The sequence below is a fragment of the Pristis pectinata genome, chromosome 4 (genome assembly GCF_009764475.1).
Source record: "Pristis pectinata isolate sPriPec2 chromosome 4, sPriPec2.1.pri, whole genome shotgun sequence".
In the NCBI taxonomy this organism is placed as follows: Eukaryota; Metazoa; Chordata; class Chondrichthyes; order Rhinopristiformes; family Pristidae; genus Pristis; species Pristis pectinata.
The window spans coordinates 51,738,149-51,757,428 of NC_067408.1; the positions used below are offsets into that span (position 1 = coordinate 51,738,149).

The 19,280-nt window shown below is 42.3% G+C and overlaps 1 protein-coding gene across 5 annotated transcripts in view; it reads left to right on the forward strand.

Moving 5' to 3' along the window:
• Window positions 1-19,280, forward strand: part of LOC127569425 (regulator of G-protein signaling 14-like) — an 88,018-nt gene that overhangs the window by 51,167 nt on the left and 17,571 nt on the right. For 4 of the 5 annotated variants that reach the window (XM_052014053.1, XM_052014058.1, XM_052014056.1 and 1 more), the window contains 3 exons: window positions 3,079-3,243; window positions 9,100-9,244; window positions 10,732-10,847. In XM_052014053.1, coding sequence (XP_051870013.1) covers window positions 3,079-3,243; window positions 9,100-9,244; window positions 10,732-10,847 — 426 coding nt within the window. The remainder of the gene's footprint in view (window positions 1-3,078; window positions 3,244-9,099; window positions 9,245-10,731; window positions 10,848-19,280) is intronic. The other variant, XM_052014055.1, reaches the window with a different exon arrangement.

The window sequence follows — 19,280 nt, forward strand, 5'->3', positions numbered from 1 at the left end:
TTCCACTAGGCACTTAGATTTTGAGCTGCTTTCCCTGGTGTCACCATCCAGAAGATAAGCCTTGCCTCTGGTCTAAACATAGGAACAAGTCCTTCCTGTGGTGACCCCCAGCCAGGCCTCAACCACTCCTGAAAATGTTGAGTAAGGCAAGCCTGATGTATGCCAGGAGCACATGCTTGGTCCCTATATACTTGGATAGAGAACCACTACCAGAGGGAAGCACTGATAAACCATGATGGTTCACTAAATTATATTTAGTTATGCTGGAGTTCAGTTTAAGCATTATAGACTCTTGAATCAATAAATGATTCAGCTGAGATGCATGCCATTTTCCATCTTGTCTGTGCCAGGCACCCAACCTTTCCTGACCTCTGTCTCATTTACCTTGGATCTGAACATATATATAATTTTTCAAATGTCTAATTCCACTTTGAAAGATGCAGTTGAATTTTCTCAATTTCAGATCACAACTTGCTGTATAAAGTAAATCGTCCTATTTCCCTTCTGGTTCTTTTGCCAGTCACCTTAAATCTGTGTGCTCTGGTTTGTGACCTTTCTCCCACTGGAAACTGTATTTAAACTTTCAATATGTTCATGATTTTGAATTATTCCATCAGATATCCTGTTAACCTTCCCTGTTCTGGGGAGGGCAATCTCAATTTGTTCCATCTCTCCATATAACTGAACTATCTTATCACTGTCACATTCCAAAAAAATCTCTATGGTCTGAACCATGGAACAAAAGAATGGTAGTATACTATTCAGTTTCTAAAGCCTGTTTTACCTTTTAATGAAATAATGCCTTATCTGCCAACCAATTCAATATATTGCCTTTGGCTTATATTCCTTAAAATCTTTGGTTAACAAAAATTTGTAAGAATTAAATTTAAATTTAATAATTGACCTAACATCAATTGTCCTTTGCTGAAGAGGACTTCTGTCATCATTTGTGTATAACTTTGTGTATCTGTGCATAACTTCTTATCTGGTGTATCACTAGATAATGTACCATTGTCACAGACTCTCAATTTAGGACAAGTAGTTTTTCTCCAACCACCTTACCAGACTTTTACTTATCTTGAAAACATTAATTAAATCACCCCTTAAGCTCTAAAAATCCATGCACTGTGATATTAGTTTGCATATCGGAGACACAAGGGACTATAGTACTGGAATCTGAAGCAACTGCTGGAGGAACTCCTTGTCTCCACAGATGCTGCTTGACCTGCTGAGTTCCTCCAGCAATTTATTTTTTGCATTAGTTTACATAATCTTGCCTTGCACTTTTACACTTGGTATTCGGGTGTCTTTCCTGGAAGTCTTCACTGTACTTCCTCCCATGAGAATGTATCATCCCTGTAGAATGGGGCCCCAGAACTGTGTTCCAAGCATAAACCCACTGGGGTGATGTGCAGCTCCAGTACTCTACCATTTTGTCCACTTGGTACTAGGGACAGCATTCCATTGTCTTTCTGATCATTTTCTGTACCCGTCCATTGCTGTTTGATGATCCATGTACCTGGACCCCTGGTGTCTTTGGAATTCCATTGCTCTATGTTTTCATCATTTGGAAAGTACTCTGGTTTAACCTTTTATGGTCTAAACTGAATGACCTCATAACTGCTTACCTTGATAACCATTTCCCAAGGCTTTGGCCATTAACTTAAATTATTAGCTTCACTTTATAATTTAGTTCTTCCATCTGTACTATTGCCCATGCTTATTGCACAAACAAATTTGGATATGTGGCTTTCTATTCCATCAAGTAAGCATTCCTAAATACATTGTTTTGTTTCATTCCCAACACAGAAACATGCAGGACATTTGCCAGTCTGTGTACTCGCCCATTGTTCCAACTCTCTGTCTCTGGGCCAATTTCTTAAACAGGCCAATCATTTTCCTTCAATTCCATGAGCTTCAGCTTTGACTAACAGTCTTATGAGGGACTTTATCTAATGTATTCTGCAAGTAATTTTACATAACAAACACAGACATTCCCCTGTAAGTGAGTCACGTCTATAAAGAAAGGGTTTCTCCCAGTCAAATTTTTCTATTTATCCTGGCTACATAGAATTAGGTTATTCAGCCGTCACATCTATGCTGGGTCACAGATCAATCCCATTCCCCCAATAATGTTCCCTGTGCCCTATGTTCGCCACATTCCCATCAATTCGATCATCCACCTGCACTTGCTTACACAGTAGAGAGAATTTATAGTGACCAATTAACCTACCAAGCTGCACATCTTTGGGACATGGGAGGAAACTGGAGCACCATGGGGAAAACCCAAATGATCACAGGGAGAATGTGCAAACTCCACACAGACAGTGAAGCTGAGGGCAGGAAAGAGCCTGGATCACTGGATCTATGAGGCAGTAGCACTACCTGATGTATCACTGAACTGCCTCACCAGTATATCTGTAGTCAGCTGATCGATCCACCCATGCATGTTCAACACTTGTTCCCAAAGACAAAGCTACATCCTTCTGTCTTTGAACTTTCAACTACATCATCACGTTCTAATACCATAAATAGTTCTTGATTATGCAACCTTCATGCTACCAGATATTGTGTTTGTTGCACTGATCTACAATATCACCCTCAGAATTTTATCTGTTTCAATAAGATCACCTCTCATTCTTCCACATTCTTGTGAGTATCAGCCCAAATGCTCATATTTTCTTCATAAAATATTCTTCATCCCAGGAATCAAACTTCTCTGAAGCAAAAAACAAGCTGCTGGAAGACTCATTGGGTTGAGCAGCGTCTGTAGGGGCAAACGGATGGTCAATGTTTCAAGTCAAGACTCTGCATCAGGACTAAAACATCGAGCATCCTTATGCTTCCACAGATGCTACTTGACCTGCTGAATTCCTCCAGAAGATTGTTTTCCTGCTCCAGATTCCAGCATCTGCAGTTGGTTCTGCACCATTCTGTTGTTTTGCGCTTGTCACTGTATTTATTGTTATATTTATTATTACCATGTTTACTGTTTACTCTGTAATCTTTATGTGTGCAAGGAATTTCAGTGCACCTTGGTGTTTTTGACAATAAACTAATCTGAATGTCTCTCCACAGATCTTTAACCTGATGAAGTTTGACAGCTACACCCGGTTTGTGAAGTCCCCACTTTACCAGCAGTGTGTGCTGGCAGAAGTCGAGGGTAGGCCCCTCCCTGGCAGGACCTCACTGCAAGGAAGTCAGTCCTTTGATCATAAGCATGACCAGGAAGGTTCCAAAAAGGTAAAGTTCTGTTTCTAACATGGGATAATGTACAGATGTCATGACCGCTGACCTACAACCTCTTTAATTGCCTCACTGAAAGAAACACTTTTCAGATTGAAAATTCCATTGCCCAATGGATAAGCTCCAGACTCATGGCTTTAGTTGTTCTGTAACCAACCTATGCCCATCCTGAAGAGCACATAATGATAACTCCCTGGGTTGACATGATCTGAGATGACATACCTGGAACTGAGTCTATCCTCATGTGGTGTATTGTGAGACCTGAACTGGTCTAGATTTGAGTTTACCCCCAATTAGATGTTTCCATTAGTTCGACGGTCTTGAAAAAGGGGACAGAACTACAAAGTAAGGGGTCAGTCATTTAAAACCAAGGTGTGTAGAAATTTCTTCTCTCAGACAGTCGTGGATCTCTGGAATTCTCTGTCCCTGGGGTGGTGGAGGTGAAATTATTGGATATATTTAATGGTGGAGGTAGATAAATATCTGAAAGGTTGAGGAATTGGGGTTTGGGGAAACCGGCACAGAAAAGGAGTTGAAACCAGTATAAGTCAGCCATGATCATATTGAAAGGCAGGTTAGGCTTGAGGCGCTGAGTGGCCTACTCCTGCTCCTATTTTCTTGTGTTCTTAGTCAGCAGAAGCTTCAAACATGCAATATTTCCATGATCAATCATGTGACAGGGTCCTTCAAGTGAAAGTAACCTCGGGATCCTTAAAGTAATGATTACTCTCACAGCCATTAAACCTGCACCTCTGCGACACATTCTAATCCTGCTCCAGGTTGCCTTATTATTGCTGAATGACCAGCCAGCCTGGCCTACTGATGAGGCAGCCATAGAATTCTGCTCACACTGCAGCAGGTGGGGAAGTGCTGGAACTCAATGTCTTTATGTGTAGGGTAGACCAAGCTGATCAAATGAGGTGAAAGTTGTAAAAAGAATATAGCAGTAGTTGAACACTGAAACAAGTAGAGTCCATTAGAGGGAACTTCTTCACTCAAAGAGTGGTGGGAGTGTGGAACGGGCTGCCATCTGATGTGGTAAATGCGGGCTCACTCTTAACTTTTAACAGTAAATTGGATAGATACATGGACGAGAGGGGTCTGGAGGGGTATGGCTGGGGGCAGGTAAATGGGACTAGCAGAATAATGTTTTGGCACAGACTAGAAGGGCCGAATGGCCTGTTTTCTGTGCTGTAGTTTTCTATAGTTCTGTGGTTTACTCTGCTCTTGATTCAAATACACTGATCTCTCCATTTATCCACCTTTGTTGTTCATCCTTGTATTATAGGTTATGGTTATTATAGGTGTGATAAACATACCTATAATGACATTTTACCAACCCCACTCTTACGAGCTCCAGTTATCTGTGCATCTTTTGTTGGAGAGAATTCTAAATTTCTTCTATCTTTGGTGTGAAACACCTAAAAAGAAATCTAGCTTTAACTGTAAGATTTTGTTGCCTCTTTCTTAGTTATCCTAGAAACAGAAATAATTTATCTACAGTTACCAAAACATATTGAACACTTTGTCTAGATGCCCCTTAATGTTTATTGGAATAAATTTTAAACATATGAGCGGTATGTATTGGTTTTGACATGCTAAATTCCACTGTGTCCATTTGCACTTCACTAGACCTCAGCTCTTGCTGATGTAAAGTCTTAGATTTGGAGTAGGGGTTGATAGGGTGCTTCTCAAGGCAACCCCCATTAACAAGAGTCACTTATGCTGCTTTAAACATTTTTGCCATGAGTGCAAACTAATAATGTGCAGTGAGGACAATGGGGGACCAGAAACACGGTGAAGTTGGGGCAGCCAATCCATCTCCTCAACCAATGAAATAAATAGAGGTAGGATGATGAATCTGAATGGGTGAATTATTGCCCAATCACTTATGGAGCTGGGGGGAGGAAAATAAGGATATGAGAGAGAAATCAAAAAAAGAGAAATGTATTTTTAAAATAATTTAAAATCTTGAGAGTTTTGAAACTCCTGACGTAAAGGAATTTGACTTAGTTACTAACTTTCTTGAAGAGGAGATAATTGGCTGTTGTTAATTATTATGCTTTTAAATAGGTATTAATTTTAGATTTAAATTCCACTGGTGTGTTAAGTGCAGAAATTTGTGTGAAGATTAAGGGCAATTTACTGCAATTGTGATGTTAATTATAGAGCAGTGCCAATTGTCCACCAGTTTAAAGTGATTTCTGATTAAGACAAGATTTCTTCTTGGTTGCACTTTGGCACAATATACACCACCCATGTACCACTACTCTCACAGCAAGTTCTTTATAGAGAATAGAACTATACAGCACAACACAGGCCCTTCGACTCACCATGTTTTTAAACCATGCCTAAGACTATCTAACCCCTTCCTCCCACATATCCCCCTATTTTAAATTCCTCCATATGCTTATTTAACAATCTCTTGAACTCAACCAATGTACCTGCCTCCACCACTACCTGAGGCAGCGCATTCCATGCACCAACCACTCTCCGGGTGAAAAACCTCTCTCTGATATCTCCCTTGAACTTCCAACCATTACTTTAAAGCCATGCCCTCTTGTATTGAGCATTGGTGCCCTGGGAAAGAGGCGCTGGCTGTCTACTGTATCTATTCCTCTTAATATTTTGTATACTTCTATCATGTCTCCCCTCATCCTCCTTCTCTCTGAAGAGTAAAGCCCTAGTTCCCTTAGTCTCTCCTCATAATCCATACTCTCCAATCCAGGCAGCCTCCTGGTAAATCTCCTCTGCACCCTTTCCAATGCTTCCACATCTTTCCTACAATGAGGCGACCAGAACTGGGCACAGTACTCCAAGTGTGGCCTAACCAGAGTTTTGCAGATCTGCATCATTACCTCACGGCTCTTAAACTCGATCCCACGACTTATGAAAGCTAACATCCCATAAGCTTTCTTAACTACCCTATCCACCTGTAAGGCAACATGCAGTGATCTGTGGATATGAACCCCCAGATCCCTCTGCTCCTCCACACTACCCAGAATCCTGCCATTAACCTTGTACTCTGCCTTGGAGTTTGTCCTTCCAAAGTGTACCACCTCACACTTCTCCGGATTGAACTCCATCTGCCACTTCTCAGCCCAGCTCTGCATCCTATCAATATCCCTCTGCAATTTTCGACAGTCCTCCACACTATCCACAGCACCACCGACCTTTGTGTCATCTTCAAACTTGTCAACCCACCCTTCTACCCCCTCATCCAAATCATTAATAAATGTCTCAAAAGTAGAGGTCCCAGAACTGAACCTTGTGGGACATCGCTAGTCACAGCTCTCCAATCTGAATGCACTCCCTCTACCACAACCCTCTGCTTTCTACAGGCAAGCCAATTCTGAATCCACACGGCCAAGCATCCCTGGATCCCATGCCCTCTGACCTTCTGAAGAAGCCTACCATGTGAAACCTTGTCAACGCCTTACTAAAATCCACGTAGACCACATCTACTACACTACCCTCATCAATCTTCCTGGTCACCTCCTGAAAGAATCCTATCAGGCTTGGGAGACGTGATCTTCCCTTCACAAAGCCATGCTAGCTGTCCCTAATCAGTCCATGATTCTCTAAATGCTTATATATCCTATCTGTAAGAATTCTTTCCAACAGCTTTCCCACCACAGACATAAGGCTCACTGGTCTGTAAATCCCTGGACTATCCCGACTACCCTTTTTGAATAAGGGGACAACATTTGCCACCCTCCAATCCTCCGGTACCATTCCCATGGACAACGAGGACTCAGGGATCCTAGTCAAGAGTTCAGCAATCTCCTCCCTCGCCTTGCGGAGCAGCCTGGGGAATATTCCATCAGGGCCCAGGGACCTATCTGTCCTAATATTTTCTAACAGCTCCAACACATCCTCTCTCTTGATATCTACATGCTCCAGAACATTAACCTTATCAAGATTGTCCTCAGCATCATCCAGACCCCTCTCCTTGGTGAATACTGAAGAGAAGTATTCATTGAGAACCTCACCCACTTCCACAACTTCCAGGCACATCTTCCCACCTTTGTTTCTAATTGGTCCTACCTTTAATCTCGTCATCCTTCTGCTCTTCACATAAGTGAAAAAAGCCTTGGGATTTTCCTTAACCCTACTTGCCAAGGCCTTTTCATGTCCCCTTCTTGTTCCCCTCAGCCCCTTCTTAAGTTCCTTCCTTGCTATCCTATGTTCCTCATGAGCCCTATCTGATCCTTTCTTCCGACACTTTATGTATGCTGCCTTCTTCCTCCTAACTAGTTGTTTCACCTCACCCTTCACCCTGCCATTCTTTCTCTGCCTCACTGGGACAAATTTATCCCTAACCTCCTGCAAGAGATCCCTGAACAATGACCACATCCCCATTGTACATTTCCCTTCAAAAACTTCATCCCAATTTACTCTCACAAGTTCTAGCTTTCTAGCTTTATAGCTTTATAATTTGCCTTTCCCCAATTAAATATCTTCCTGTCCTCTCTGCTCCTATCCTTTTCCATGACAATGCTAAAGGTTAGGGAGCGGTGGTCACTGTCCCCCAAATGCTCACCCACTGAGAGATCTGTCACCTGACTCGGTTCATTACCTAATACTAGATCTAATATGACATTTCCTCCAGTTGGCCTGTAAACATATTGTGACAGGAATGCATCCTGGACACACTTAATAAACTCTGCCCCATCTAAACCTTTGGTACTAAGCAGGTGCCAATCAATATTTGGGAAGTTGAAGTCTCCCATGATAACAACCCTGTTATTCTTGCACCTTTCCAAAATCTGCCTCTCAATCTGCTCCTCAGTATCCTTGCTGCTACTGGGGGGCCTATAGAATACTCCCAGTAGTAACTGCTCCTTTCTTGTTCCTAACTTCCACCCATATTGACTCTAGAGAGGATCCTTCTACATTATCCACCCTTTTTGCAGCTGTAATAGTATCCCTGACCAGTATCACCACCCCTCCTCCTCTCCCCCCCCCCCCCCTATTAAAACACTGAATTCCAGGAATATTCAATGTCCATTCCTGCCCTGGTGACAGCCTAGTCTCTGCAAGGGCCACAATATCATAGTCCCATGTACTTATCCAAGCTCTCAGCTCATCACCCTTATTCCTGATACTTCTTGCATTTAAGTAAATGCACTTTACCCTATCCCCCTTTCTACTTTTATACCCTATACTCTGCTTCTCCTTCCTCAAAGCCTCTCTACATGTTAGATCTGACTTTTCCCCATCCACTTCTTCCTCTGACCTACCGCTCTGGTTCCCATCCCCCTCGCAAACTAGTTTAAACCCTAGCAAAGCTGCCTGCAAGGATTTTGGTCCCCCTCGGGTTCAGGTGTAACCTATCCTCTCTGTCCAGGTCCCACCTTCCCCAGAAGAGATCCCCATGATCCAAAAATTTAAAACCTTCCCTCCTGCACTAACTCCTCAGCCAGGCATTCATCTGCCATCTCCTCCTATTCTTACTTTCACTATCAGGTGGCACTGGCAGCAATCCTGAGATTGCTACCCTTGAGGTCCTGTTCTTTAGCCTTCTGCCCAGCTCCCTAAACTCACTTTTCAGGACCTCATCCCTCTTCCTACCTATGTCGTTGGTACCAACATGCATCGCGACTTCTGGCTGTTCTCCCTCCCGCTCAACAATGCTGTGGACCTGATCAGAGACATCCCGGACCCTGGCACCTGGGAGGCAATGTACCATCCAGGATTCATGTATTGAATTTAGTCCAATACATATGATGGACAGTTCAACTGACCACAGATAAGAACACATGACTGGTATTTGATTACTTTCACTTTCGAGTGTACAGGGTAAGTAAGCAGGATGATAACTACAATGAAATGTCTCTTGCTGTCCTAAAGCAGAAGCAGAAACTGAAGCCGGGAAAGTCCTTCAGCGGCGTTCGACAGGAGAGCTACGATAGAAAAGGAGGAAACTTGGAAAATAAGATGTGGAGAAGTACAAGCAAACTAAGCCGCAGGAAAGAGAAAGGAGATTCCTTGGGAGGTGAGGCACATGCTGGAAATAGACAAACCAATGAATATTTGAATAAGTGCATAATATTAAGCACTACATTGTAATAGAGTCAACATAATGGTTCACATTGTAAGTTAATAGGATGCAGCATGTTCTAATAGTATGCTATCAAATTTAAGAGGATGCTGTAGGGTATGTTTGGATCTTCCCATTATTTAACAGATATTGGTATCCTAAGAGTAAAAATAAACAGGGGAAATGCATCCATGATTGACAGCACTAAACATGCAATGGAGCAACTGCTACACATTGCATTCTGCTTCCAAGAATTTGTTCCATTGAAGTCATATGTTCCTATCTTGTGAGTTTATCCAGTGATTTTACACTGCTGGCAGGTTCAGACAATATTTAATTCTAACTTTTGAGTGTGTGCTTTTTGGCAAGTTTCTGCCTTCTTCATCATTTCCTGAAAATTATATCTCTAAATTGGATTATAGTTTAACAAATGCCTGCTGCCATGAGTACCCATCCTAAAATGCCTGACAGTGAAGGATGCCTGAAGGATTACATGAAGCTGCTCATATTCTGACACTGAAACAGAACTTGATTCCTCCCAGTCATAATAAGTGTACGCCACATTGGGTAGTGTTGGTTATTTTAATCATCATCTCTGTTGCTGCTTTGGAAAGGGCTTCTACCCACTCCTAAAGTGGTCAGTCTTTCAACCATATGAGCAATCTCACTGAGGTCTATTTGGCAGCACTTTCCAAACCACAATATTCACCATGTATAACTACAAGGGCAGCAGTGAAGTCTTTCTAGCTTGGAAGTATATCATAGTTCCTGAGTTATTATCGGAGTAGAATCCTAAAACTTCCTACCCAAAAACATTGTGGGGTTACCCTCGCCACACAGACTGCAACATGGACGTCACCCCATCATGCCTGTGCCATTATCTCGACTTACTTTTCTGCTCTTCCAAAATCATTATGGTTTTGTTCACTTCAAGTATTTATCAAAATTCTATTTCATGTTTATTATTGAATCTGCCTCCATCACTATTCCAAGCAGATGATAACAACTTGTTGCATCCAGCTTTTGCTTAAGCCACCAAAAACCTTAAATTTATGTTTACTGCTTATCAACATTTCTGCCACTGGAAGCAATTTTTTGACATTTGATTGATCAGTCCTGGCTCACTGGAACCTCTACTAGCTGTGTCAATACGCCACCCACACTTAACTGTGGACAGAAGCATAGCCAAGCCTAATCTTCTCTCTCAGCCCAACCACACACAGACTGATTTGGTAGTCTCCCCATCATCTAATCTGGATAAGATTACTTAGTTTGATGAAAGATTGATTCTATGACATGTTCTTGTGGTCTTAGAATCTGGATAGTTTGTGTATCCATTGACCCCCCCCCCCCCCCCCCATCAAGAAACAAACTCAGGCACTTTATTACTCAGATGCATTTTACAATATGACTAACAATTCTCTCTACCTCTCTTTTTTCAGTGGATTTTCCAGAGAGTAATGGTCTCTCCCTGTCTCGCCGTGAATCTCAGGGATCTGTGTATTCCACAGCCAGCATGGAACTAGGCTATCTCAGCTCGACTAATTCCAAAAATGAGGTACGACAGAGGAAAATGTTGCCCTAGTGAATGAGATTGACCAATCAGTCTGCACAGATTTACAACTGATGAGACTAATTGTTGAGTAGCATTTCTGCCTTGGTTCCAATCAACAATCAAGGTACAACAGTTTTACAAATTGATTGCCTGGTTAAGATTTCCATTCTAACTAATTCGTATAACCTTATCAATCAGACTGTAACAGAACAAAATGTGTTCATTTCCTTCAATGCATTATAAAATACTCTTTGATACCTTTAAGAATGGTAGGTTGGTGCTATAATATGATGCAGTTAAAAATGAGAAAGATAGATTTTCATTCAGTTTGTAGTCCATACCTTAGGAATAAATTGATTTTAAATAACTGAAAATGACTTTCAGCAATTTATTGATTACAGTTCCACAGTACACATTTTTCATGTCAAAGCTTTTGAAAACCTATGCTTCACTAAAAAAGATTAATTTTAAACAGCCTCCTTGACAGCTCAAAAACCATTAGTGCCAACTCACCATCCTGATAAATTCTCTTGTTGTTGGTTTCCAACACAATGTTTCTTTAACAAATGAAAAATATGAAAATATATCCTTCTTACTTTTAAGTCTATAATAATAATTGCAACTGCTTACACTCCCTTAAAGGCATCGAGAAATATCCTTTAATGCTTTGAAGAAAATGAATAATAATGTTTTGTTTCACTGTATTAATGTATTATGTACATTGCATTATGTAAACTGAGTTAGAATGGAACTCTGAGTTAGAATGGAATATGTGGACAGGCCAACTAGAGGAGAGGCCATACTAGACCTGGTACTAGATAATGAGCCCTTTCAGGTTTCAGATCTCTCGGTGGGAGAGCATTTTGGAGATAGTGACCATAACTCCTTGACCTTTACCATTGTCTTGGAGATGGATAGGAGCAGACGATATGGGAAAGTATTTAATTGGGGGAGGGGGAATTATGATGCTATTAGGCAGGAACTTGGGAGCGTAAATTGGGAACAGATGTTCTGGGGAAGTGCACAGCGGAAATGTGGAGGTTGTTTAGGGAGTACTTGCGTAGGCTTCTGGATAGGTTTGTCCCATTGAGGCAGGGTAAGGATGGTAGAGTGAAGGAACCCATTGTTGACAAGAGATGCAGAATATCTTGTCAAGAGGAAGAAAAAAGCTTACCTAAGGTTTAGAAAGCAAGGGTCAGACAGGGCTCTGGAGAATTACAAGGTAGCCAGGAAGGAGCTTAAGAATGGACTTAGGAGAGCTAGAAGGGGACATGAAAAGGCTTTGGTGAGTAGGATTAAGGAAAACTCCAAGGCTTTCTAAACATATGTGAAGAATAGGAGGATGACTAGAGTGAGGGTAGGACCAATCAGGGATAAAAGAGGAAACATGTGCCTGGAGTCGGAAGAGGTAGGGAGGTCCTTAATGAATATTTTGCTTCAGTATTCACCAGTGAGAGAGACTTTGACATTTGTGAAGATGGCGTACAACAGGCTGATATGCTAGGGCATGTCAACATGAGGAAGGAGGATGTGCTGGAACTTCTGAAAAGCATTCGGATAGATAAATCACCGGGGCCGGACGGGATATATCGGAAGCAAGGGAAGAGATTGCTGTGCTTTTGGTGATGATCTTTGCGTTCTCACTGGTGACAGGAGTAGTGCCAGATGATTGGAGGGTGGCAAATGTTGTTCCTTTGTTTAAGGAAGAGAGTAGGGATAACCCTAGGATTTACAGGAGAGTGAGTCTTACTTGAGTGGTGGGCAAACTACTGGAGAAGATTCTTATAGACAGGATTTACGGTCATCTGGAGAAGCATAGGCTAGTTAGGGACAGTCAGCACGGCTTTGTGAGGAGCAGGTCGTGCCTCACGAGCCTGACTGAATTCTTTGAGGATATGACAAAGCATATTAATGAAAGTAGAGCAGTAGATGTGGTGTACATGGATTTTAGTAAGGCATTTGATAAGGTTCCCCATTCAGAAAGTCAGGAGGCATGGGATACAGGGAAACTTGGCTGTGTGGATTCAGAATTGGCTCACCCATAGAAAACAGAGGGTGGTGGTAGATGGAGCGCATTCTGCCTGGAGGTCGGTGACCAGTTGTGTTCCACAGGGATCTGTTCTGGGACCCCTGGTCTTTGTAATTTTTATAAATAACTTTGTGAAAGCAAAGGAGAGGGCATACAAGGAAGCAAAAATTAGTGGGAAGATAGAGGATTGGGAAGCTTTTAAAAACTTACAAAAGGCAACGAAGAGGGTCATTAGGAAGGAAAAGATGAACTATGAAAGGAAGCTAGCAAATAATATCAAAGAGGATACTAAAAGTTTTTTCAAGTATATAAAGAGTAAAAGACAGGCGACAGTACATATAGGACCGATAGAAAATGACGCTGGAGAAATTGTAATGGGAGACAAGGAGATGGCAGAGGAACTGAATGAGTATTCTGCATCAGTCTTCACTGAGGAAGACATCAGCAGTATACCGGACACTCAAAGGTGTCAGGGAAGAGAAGTGTGTGCAGTCACAGTTACAACAGAGAAGGTACTCAGGAAGCTGAATGGTCTAAGGGTAGTTAAATCTCCTGGACCAGATAGAATGCACCCTCATGTTCTGAAGGAAGTAGCTGTAGAGATTGCAGAGGCTTTAGTAATGATCTTTCAAGAATCAGTAGATTCTGGCATGGTTCCGGAGGACTGGAAAATTGCAAATGTCACTCCACTATTTAAGAAGGGTGCGAGACAGCAAAAAGGAAATTATAGAACTGTTAGCCTTACATCTGTGGTTGGGAAGTTGTTGGAGTCGATTGTCAAGGATGAGGTTATGGAGTACCTGGAGGCACATGACAAGATAGGCCGAACTCAGCATGGTTTCCTTAAAGGAAAATCCTGCCTGACAAACCTATTGCAATTTTTTGAGGAAATTACAAGCAGGCAAGACAAAGGAGATGCAGTGTAGGTTGTGTATTTGGATTTTCAGAAGGCCTTTCACAAGGTGCTGCTCATGAGGCTGCTAAACAAGTTAAGAGCCCATGGAATTACAGGAACGTTACGAGCATGGATAGAGCATTGGCTGATTGGCAGGAAACAGAGAGTGGGAATAAAGGGATCCCATTCTGGTTGGCTGCCAGTTACCAGAGGTGTTCCACAGGGGTCCGTGTTGGGGCCGCTTCTTTTTACGTTGTATAACAACAATTTGGATAATGGAATAAGTGGCTTTGAGGCTAAGTTTGCCGATGATACAAAGATAGATGGAGGGGCGGGTAGTGTTGAGGAAACGGAGAGTCTGCAGAGAGACTTGGATAGACTAGGAGAATGGGCAAAGAAGTGGCAAATGAAATACAGTGTTGGAAAGTGTATGATCATGCACTTTGGTAGAAGAAATAAAGGGGGAAACTATTATTTAAATGGGGAGAAAATTCAAAATTCAGAGATGCAAAGGGACTTGGGAGTCCTCGTGCCGGACACCCTAAAAGTTAATGTCCAGGCTGAGTCAGTGGTGAAGAAGGCAAATGCAATGTTGGCATTCATTTCTAGAGGAGTAGAATATAAGAGCAGGGATGTGATGTTGAGGCTCTATAAGGCATTGGTAAGACCTTACTTGGGGTACTGTGTGCAGTTTTAGGATCCTTATTTAAGAAAGGATGTGCTGACATTGGAGAGGGTTCAGAGAAGATTCACTAGAATGATTCCAGGAATGAGAGGATCAACACATGAGGAATGTTTGACGGCTCTTGGGCTGTACTCCTTGGAGTTCAGAAGAATGAGGGGGGATCTCATAGAAACATTTCAAATGTTAAAAGGCCTGGACAGAGTAGATGTGGCAAAGTTGTTTCCCATGGTAGGGGAGTCTAGTACAAGAGGGCCCAACTTCAGGATTGAAGGGTGCCCATTCAGAACAGAAATGCGGAGAAATTTCTTTAGCCAGAGAGTGGTGAATCTGTGGAATTTGTTGCCATGGGTGGATGTGGAGGCAAAGTCATTGGGTGTATTTAAGGCAGAGATTGATAGGTATCTGAGTAGCCAGGGCATCAAAGGTTATGGTGAGAAGGCGGGGGAGTGGGGCTAAATGGGAGGATGGATCAGCTCATGATAGAATGGCGGAACAGACTCGATGGGCCGAATGGCCGACTTCTGCTCCTTTGTCTTATGGCCTTATGGTCTTATGGATGAGGATGTGCAAGGGTGGGTTAGTAAGTTTACTGATGACACGAAGGTTGGTGGTGTTGTGGATAGTGTAGCAGGTTGCTGTAGGTTACTACGGGACATTGATAGGATGCAGAGCTGGGCTGAGAAGTGGCAGATGGATTTCAACCCAGAAAAGTGTGAAGTGATTAACTTTGGAAGATCAAATTTGAAGGCAGAATACAAGGTTAATGGCAGGACTCTTAGCAGTGTGGAGGAACAGAGGGATCATGGGGTACACGTCCATAGATCCCTCAAGGTTGCCGCGCAAGTCAATAGGGTTGTTAAGAAGGCGTATGGTGTCTTGGCCTTCATTAGTCAGGGTATTGAGTTCAAGAACCGTGAAGTAATGTTGCAGCTCTATACAACTCTGGTTAGACCACGCTTGGCGTATTGTGTTCAGTTCTGGTTGCCTGATTATAGGAAGGATGTGGAAGCTTTAGAGAGGGTGCAGAGAAGATTTACCAGGATGCTGCCTGGATTGGAGAGCATGTCTTATGAGGATAGGTTGAGCGAGAAGGAGGATGAGAGGTGCACAAGATGATAAGATGCATAGATCGAGTGGACAGTCAGATACTTTTTCCCAGGGTGAAAATGGCTAACGTGTGGGGGCATAATTTCAAGGTGATTGGAGGAAGGTATAGGGGTGATGTCAGAGGTAAGTTTTTTCACACAGAGAGTGGTGGGTGCATGGACTGCACTGCTAACAGAGGTTGTGGAGGGAGATACATTAGGAACATTTAAGAGACTCTTAGATAGGCACAGAACTAGACTCTTAGATAGAAAAATGGATGGCTATGTGGGAGGGTTAGGTAGATCTTAGAGAAGGATAAGATGTTGGCACAACATCGTGGGCCGAAGGGCCTGTACTGTGCTGTAATGTTATATGTTCTATAATTTATGCTTGAAATTCATTCTTTTTTTTTCTGGATTGGCTGACTGTTGGTGAATTTCCTATGTCACACTCCAGAGTCACCCGCTTCTCTGCTTACTTGCTCTTTTAAAATCAAGATGTATTGCACCAGTGGTATCTGTGATTTGGAAATAGGGGAATCTGGGATTGGTTCCAACTTTCACCCAGAATGTGAGACAGCATTTTCCCACAGTTGTAGATATCCAACAGGGCTGACTTTATTGATCTCAATTCCATTTCTAGTCGATGTGGGCCTATTTTACTTTAATTTGGCAATCTTACTCAGCCTCAGCAGTCATGATCAATGACAGTCCAAAACATGGGCAAGTCAAGAAGGATTAACATAGTCAACTGCGTGATGTTCTATTGTTACTGATTATGCAGAACTGAACTATTCTGGCCCATCTTCTCAGTATTTCCATCAAAGCTCATAGCAGTCACCTTGGGTATAAAGGCAGGTAAAAAAGTAAGTTGTGAAGCGGGCATAAAAAGCCTAAACGGGATAAAAGTAGGGTGATGATCTGCCAAATGGGAGTAGAAAGTGGGAAAATGCATTATCACTTTGGCAGGAAAATTGAGGAAGAAGCATATTATGTAAATAGTGAGAGACGGCAGGACTGTCAGATGGAAACACAGAAAAATAGGAACAGGAGTCACTCATCCAGTCTCTTGAGTCTGCTTTTCCAATCAACACTTTCCTGGCTGACCCTTAGTCTCAATACCATATTTCCACTCTCCCCCAATACTCCTTGATGCATTTTGTGTCTATCTTCTTCTTAACTATCTTCAGCAACTCCCCCACTACAGCCTTGTATGCTAGAGATATCCATTGGTTCACCAGCCTCAGAGTGAAGAAATGTTCCCTCAGTATCTCCCCATGAGAGGTTTGGTTTGCAGAAGCGAGGGGATCTTGAAGCAAAAGGTTATGCATATATTGGGCATTGCTGTGCCCATATCTGGAGGATTGTGTATAGAATTGTTCTCCTTACTTAAGGAAGCATGTTAATGCTTTGGAAGCAGTTCAGGGAGGACTTACTAGACTGAGAGCTGGAATGGCTGGGATGTCCTGTGAGGAAAGATTGGACAAGCCAGGGCTGATTGTAGTTTAAAAGAGCGAGAGGGAACTTGATTGTAGCATATAAAATCTTGAAGTTGTATACATACATAATGTTTCATCTTGTGGGAGAATCTAGAATAAATGGTTGCTGTTTAAAACTAAGGAATTGCCCATTTATGACAAAGATAATGTGCCTTTTATCCCCTTGATCATGAGTCTTTGAGGAACTTTCTTCCTCAAAAAAACAGCAGAAGCAGAGCCCTTGATTTTGAAGGCAGAGGTGGATAGATAGAGCCATAGAATCGTAGAGAGATACAGCACAGAAACAAACCCTTCAGCTCACCAAATCTGCACTGACCATCACCGTCCACTGACACCAATTCTACATTAATCCCAAGCAACACACACAAAATGCTGGAGGAACTCACCGGGTCAGGCAGCATCTATGGAGGGAAATAAGCAGTTGACGTTTTGGGCCGAGACCCTTCCCAAAATGTTGACTGTCCGTTTCCCTCCATAGATGCTGCCTGAACTGTTGAATTCCTCCAGCATTTTGTGTGTGTGTTGCTTCAGATTTCCAGCATCTGCAGTCTCTCTTGTGTCTACATTAATCCCATTTTGTTATTCTTCCCACATCATCAGCTCGTCCCAAGATTCAACCACTCACCTACACACTAGGGGCAATTTACAGTTGCCAATTCCCCTACCAACACACACATCTTTGGAACGTGAGAGGAACCTGGAGCACTCTGGGGAAACTCCTGTGATCATAGGGATAATGTACAAGGTCCACACAGACGGCACCTGAGGTCAGGACTGAACCCCGGTCTCTGGTGCTGCAAGGCAGCTGCTCCACTAGCAGCACCACTGTGCTGCCCTGTTGAGCAATGGGGTGAAAGGTTACCAGGCATAGAAGGGGAATTGAACCTAACATTGTAATCAGATTAGCATGATTTTATTAAATGGTGGAGCAGGCTTGAGAGGCCAAGCAGCCAACTCATGCTCCTAATTTGTGTGTTTTTAAGATGTGCATTGCTGGGATTTGGCCTCTTGTTGGATCAGTCCACAATCCTTCAATCCTTCATGCAAGGTTAAGAAAGATATTTTATGGGTCTTCAAGGAAGATGTTGAAATTAAAATAAGCCCTTGACTCAAGAACATTAAGAAGCATATTTTAAAACTTTCTAAATGAACCTTTAACAAAAATCACCAAGGAGTCTCACTGTACCCCAAGCTGTGCAGAGAATAATTCTGTACAGTTTTAAAAAATAAATGTTAGTAATTCTGATCAAGTCACTCACAGGCATTGTCTTTTAAAGTGTTTATTTTATGTGATAAGCTCTTTTTCAGCAATTCTTCATAATTTGCCTTCTTATCTATATCAAAGAATACCTCCAAAAGTATTAAATAAAAATATGGCCTGTACATTTATCAGAGCTCACAGTTACCCTTAAAGAGTCAGACATGGAAATCCAAAAATGCTTTGGTTGTCGGTGTGCTGCTTGAACATTCAATTGTGGCTGAGATTTGGTGTTTCTCTAGGGAGAAGGGAGCCTGGTAATTGGGGATCAGGATATTGGATTGGGCCCAATGAATGAGAGGAATTGTCAGACCTTGGCCGAGGGAAGAGCAAGATTTGAGGGTGGAGGTGGTGATCATCATCTGAAAGTCGTGAAGAGTCATTGGATTGGGCCCGGGGAGCTGACTGGGTCTTGCAGGGGTCACTAATATGAAGGAAGGGGAGTGATCAGAATCTAGACTCAAGAAGGTTGTTAGATCAAGGCTTGGAGATTAGAGGGGTCTAACAACAAATAGGCATACAGAGACAGCAGCACTATTAATATGTTGTTCTGAGAATGCCCTCACACAAGCATACCTGAGATCCACTTGATCTAACTTCCCCAGCAGAGATGCAAGGAATGATCAGTGGGTGCACTTCTGTACAAGTGCAATTAACATCTGGAAACAGGCAGTCGAATTTCCAAAGTGAGGCAATTCAAGATCCACTTCAAAGCAACTGACATTCATATAAATTACGAAGGAATCAATGCTGTGAATCTGAACTTCCAGATGTTCCTTTTTTAGGTTTTGGTCCACAGTAGATTTTATGTTCAATGTTATGCAAATATACTGTAGCTCAAGTGAACAAAATATGGCCAAGTCTGAGCACAATTTAAGTTGGAATTGCCAATTGGATCCAAATGGAAAGCCAACTCTATGGATATTAAAGAGAGTCTTAAAATTGGAGATTTAGAAAGATTTCAGGTCTAGTTGGCTAAAGGCAT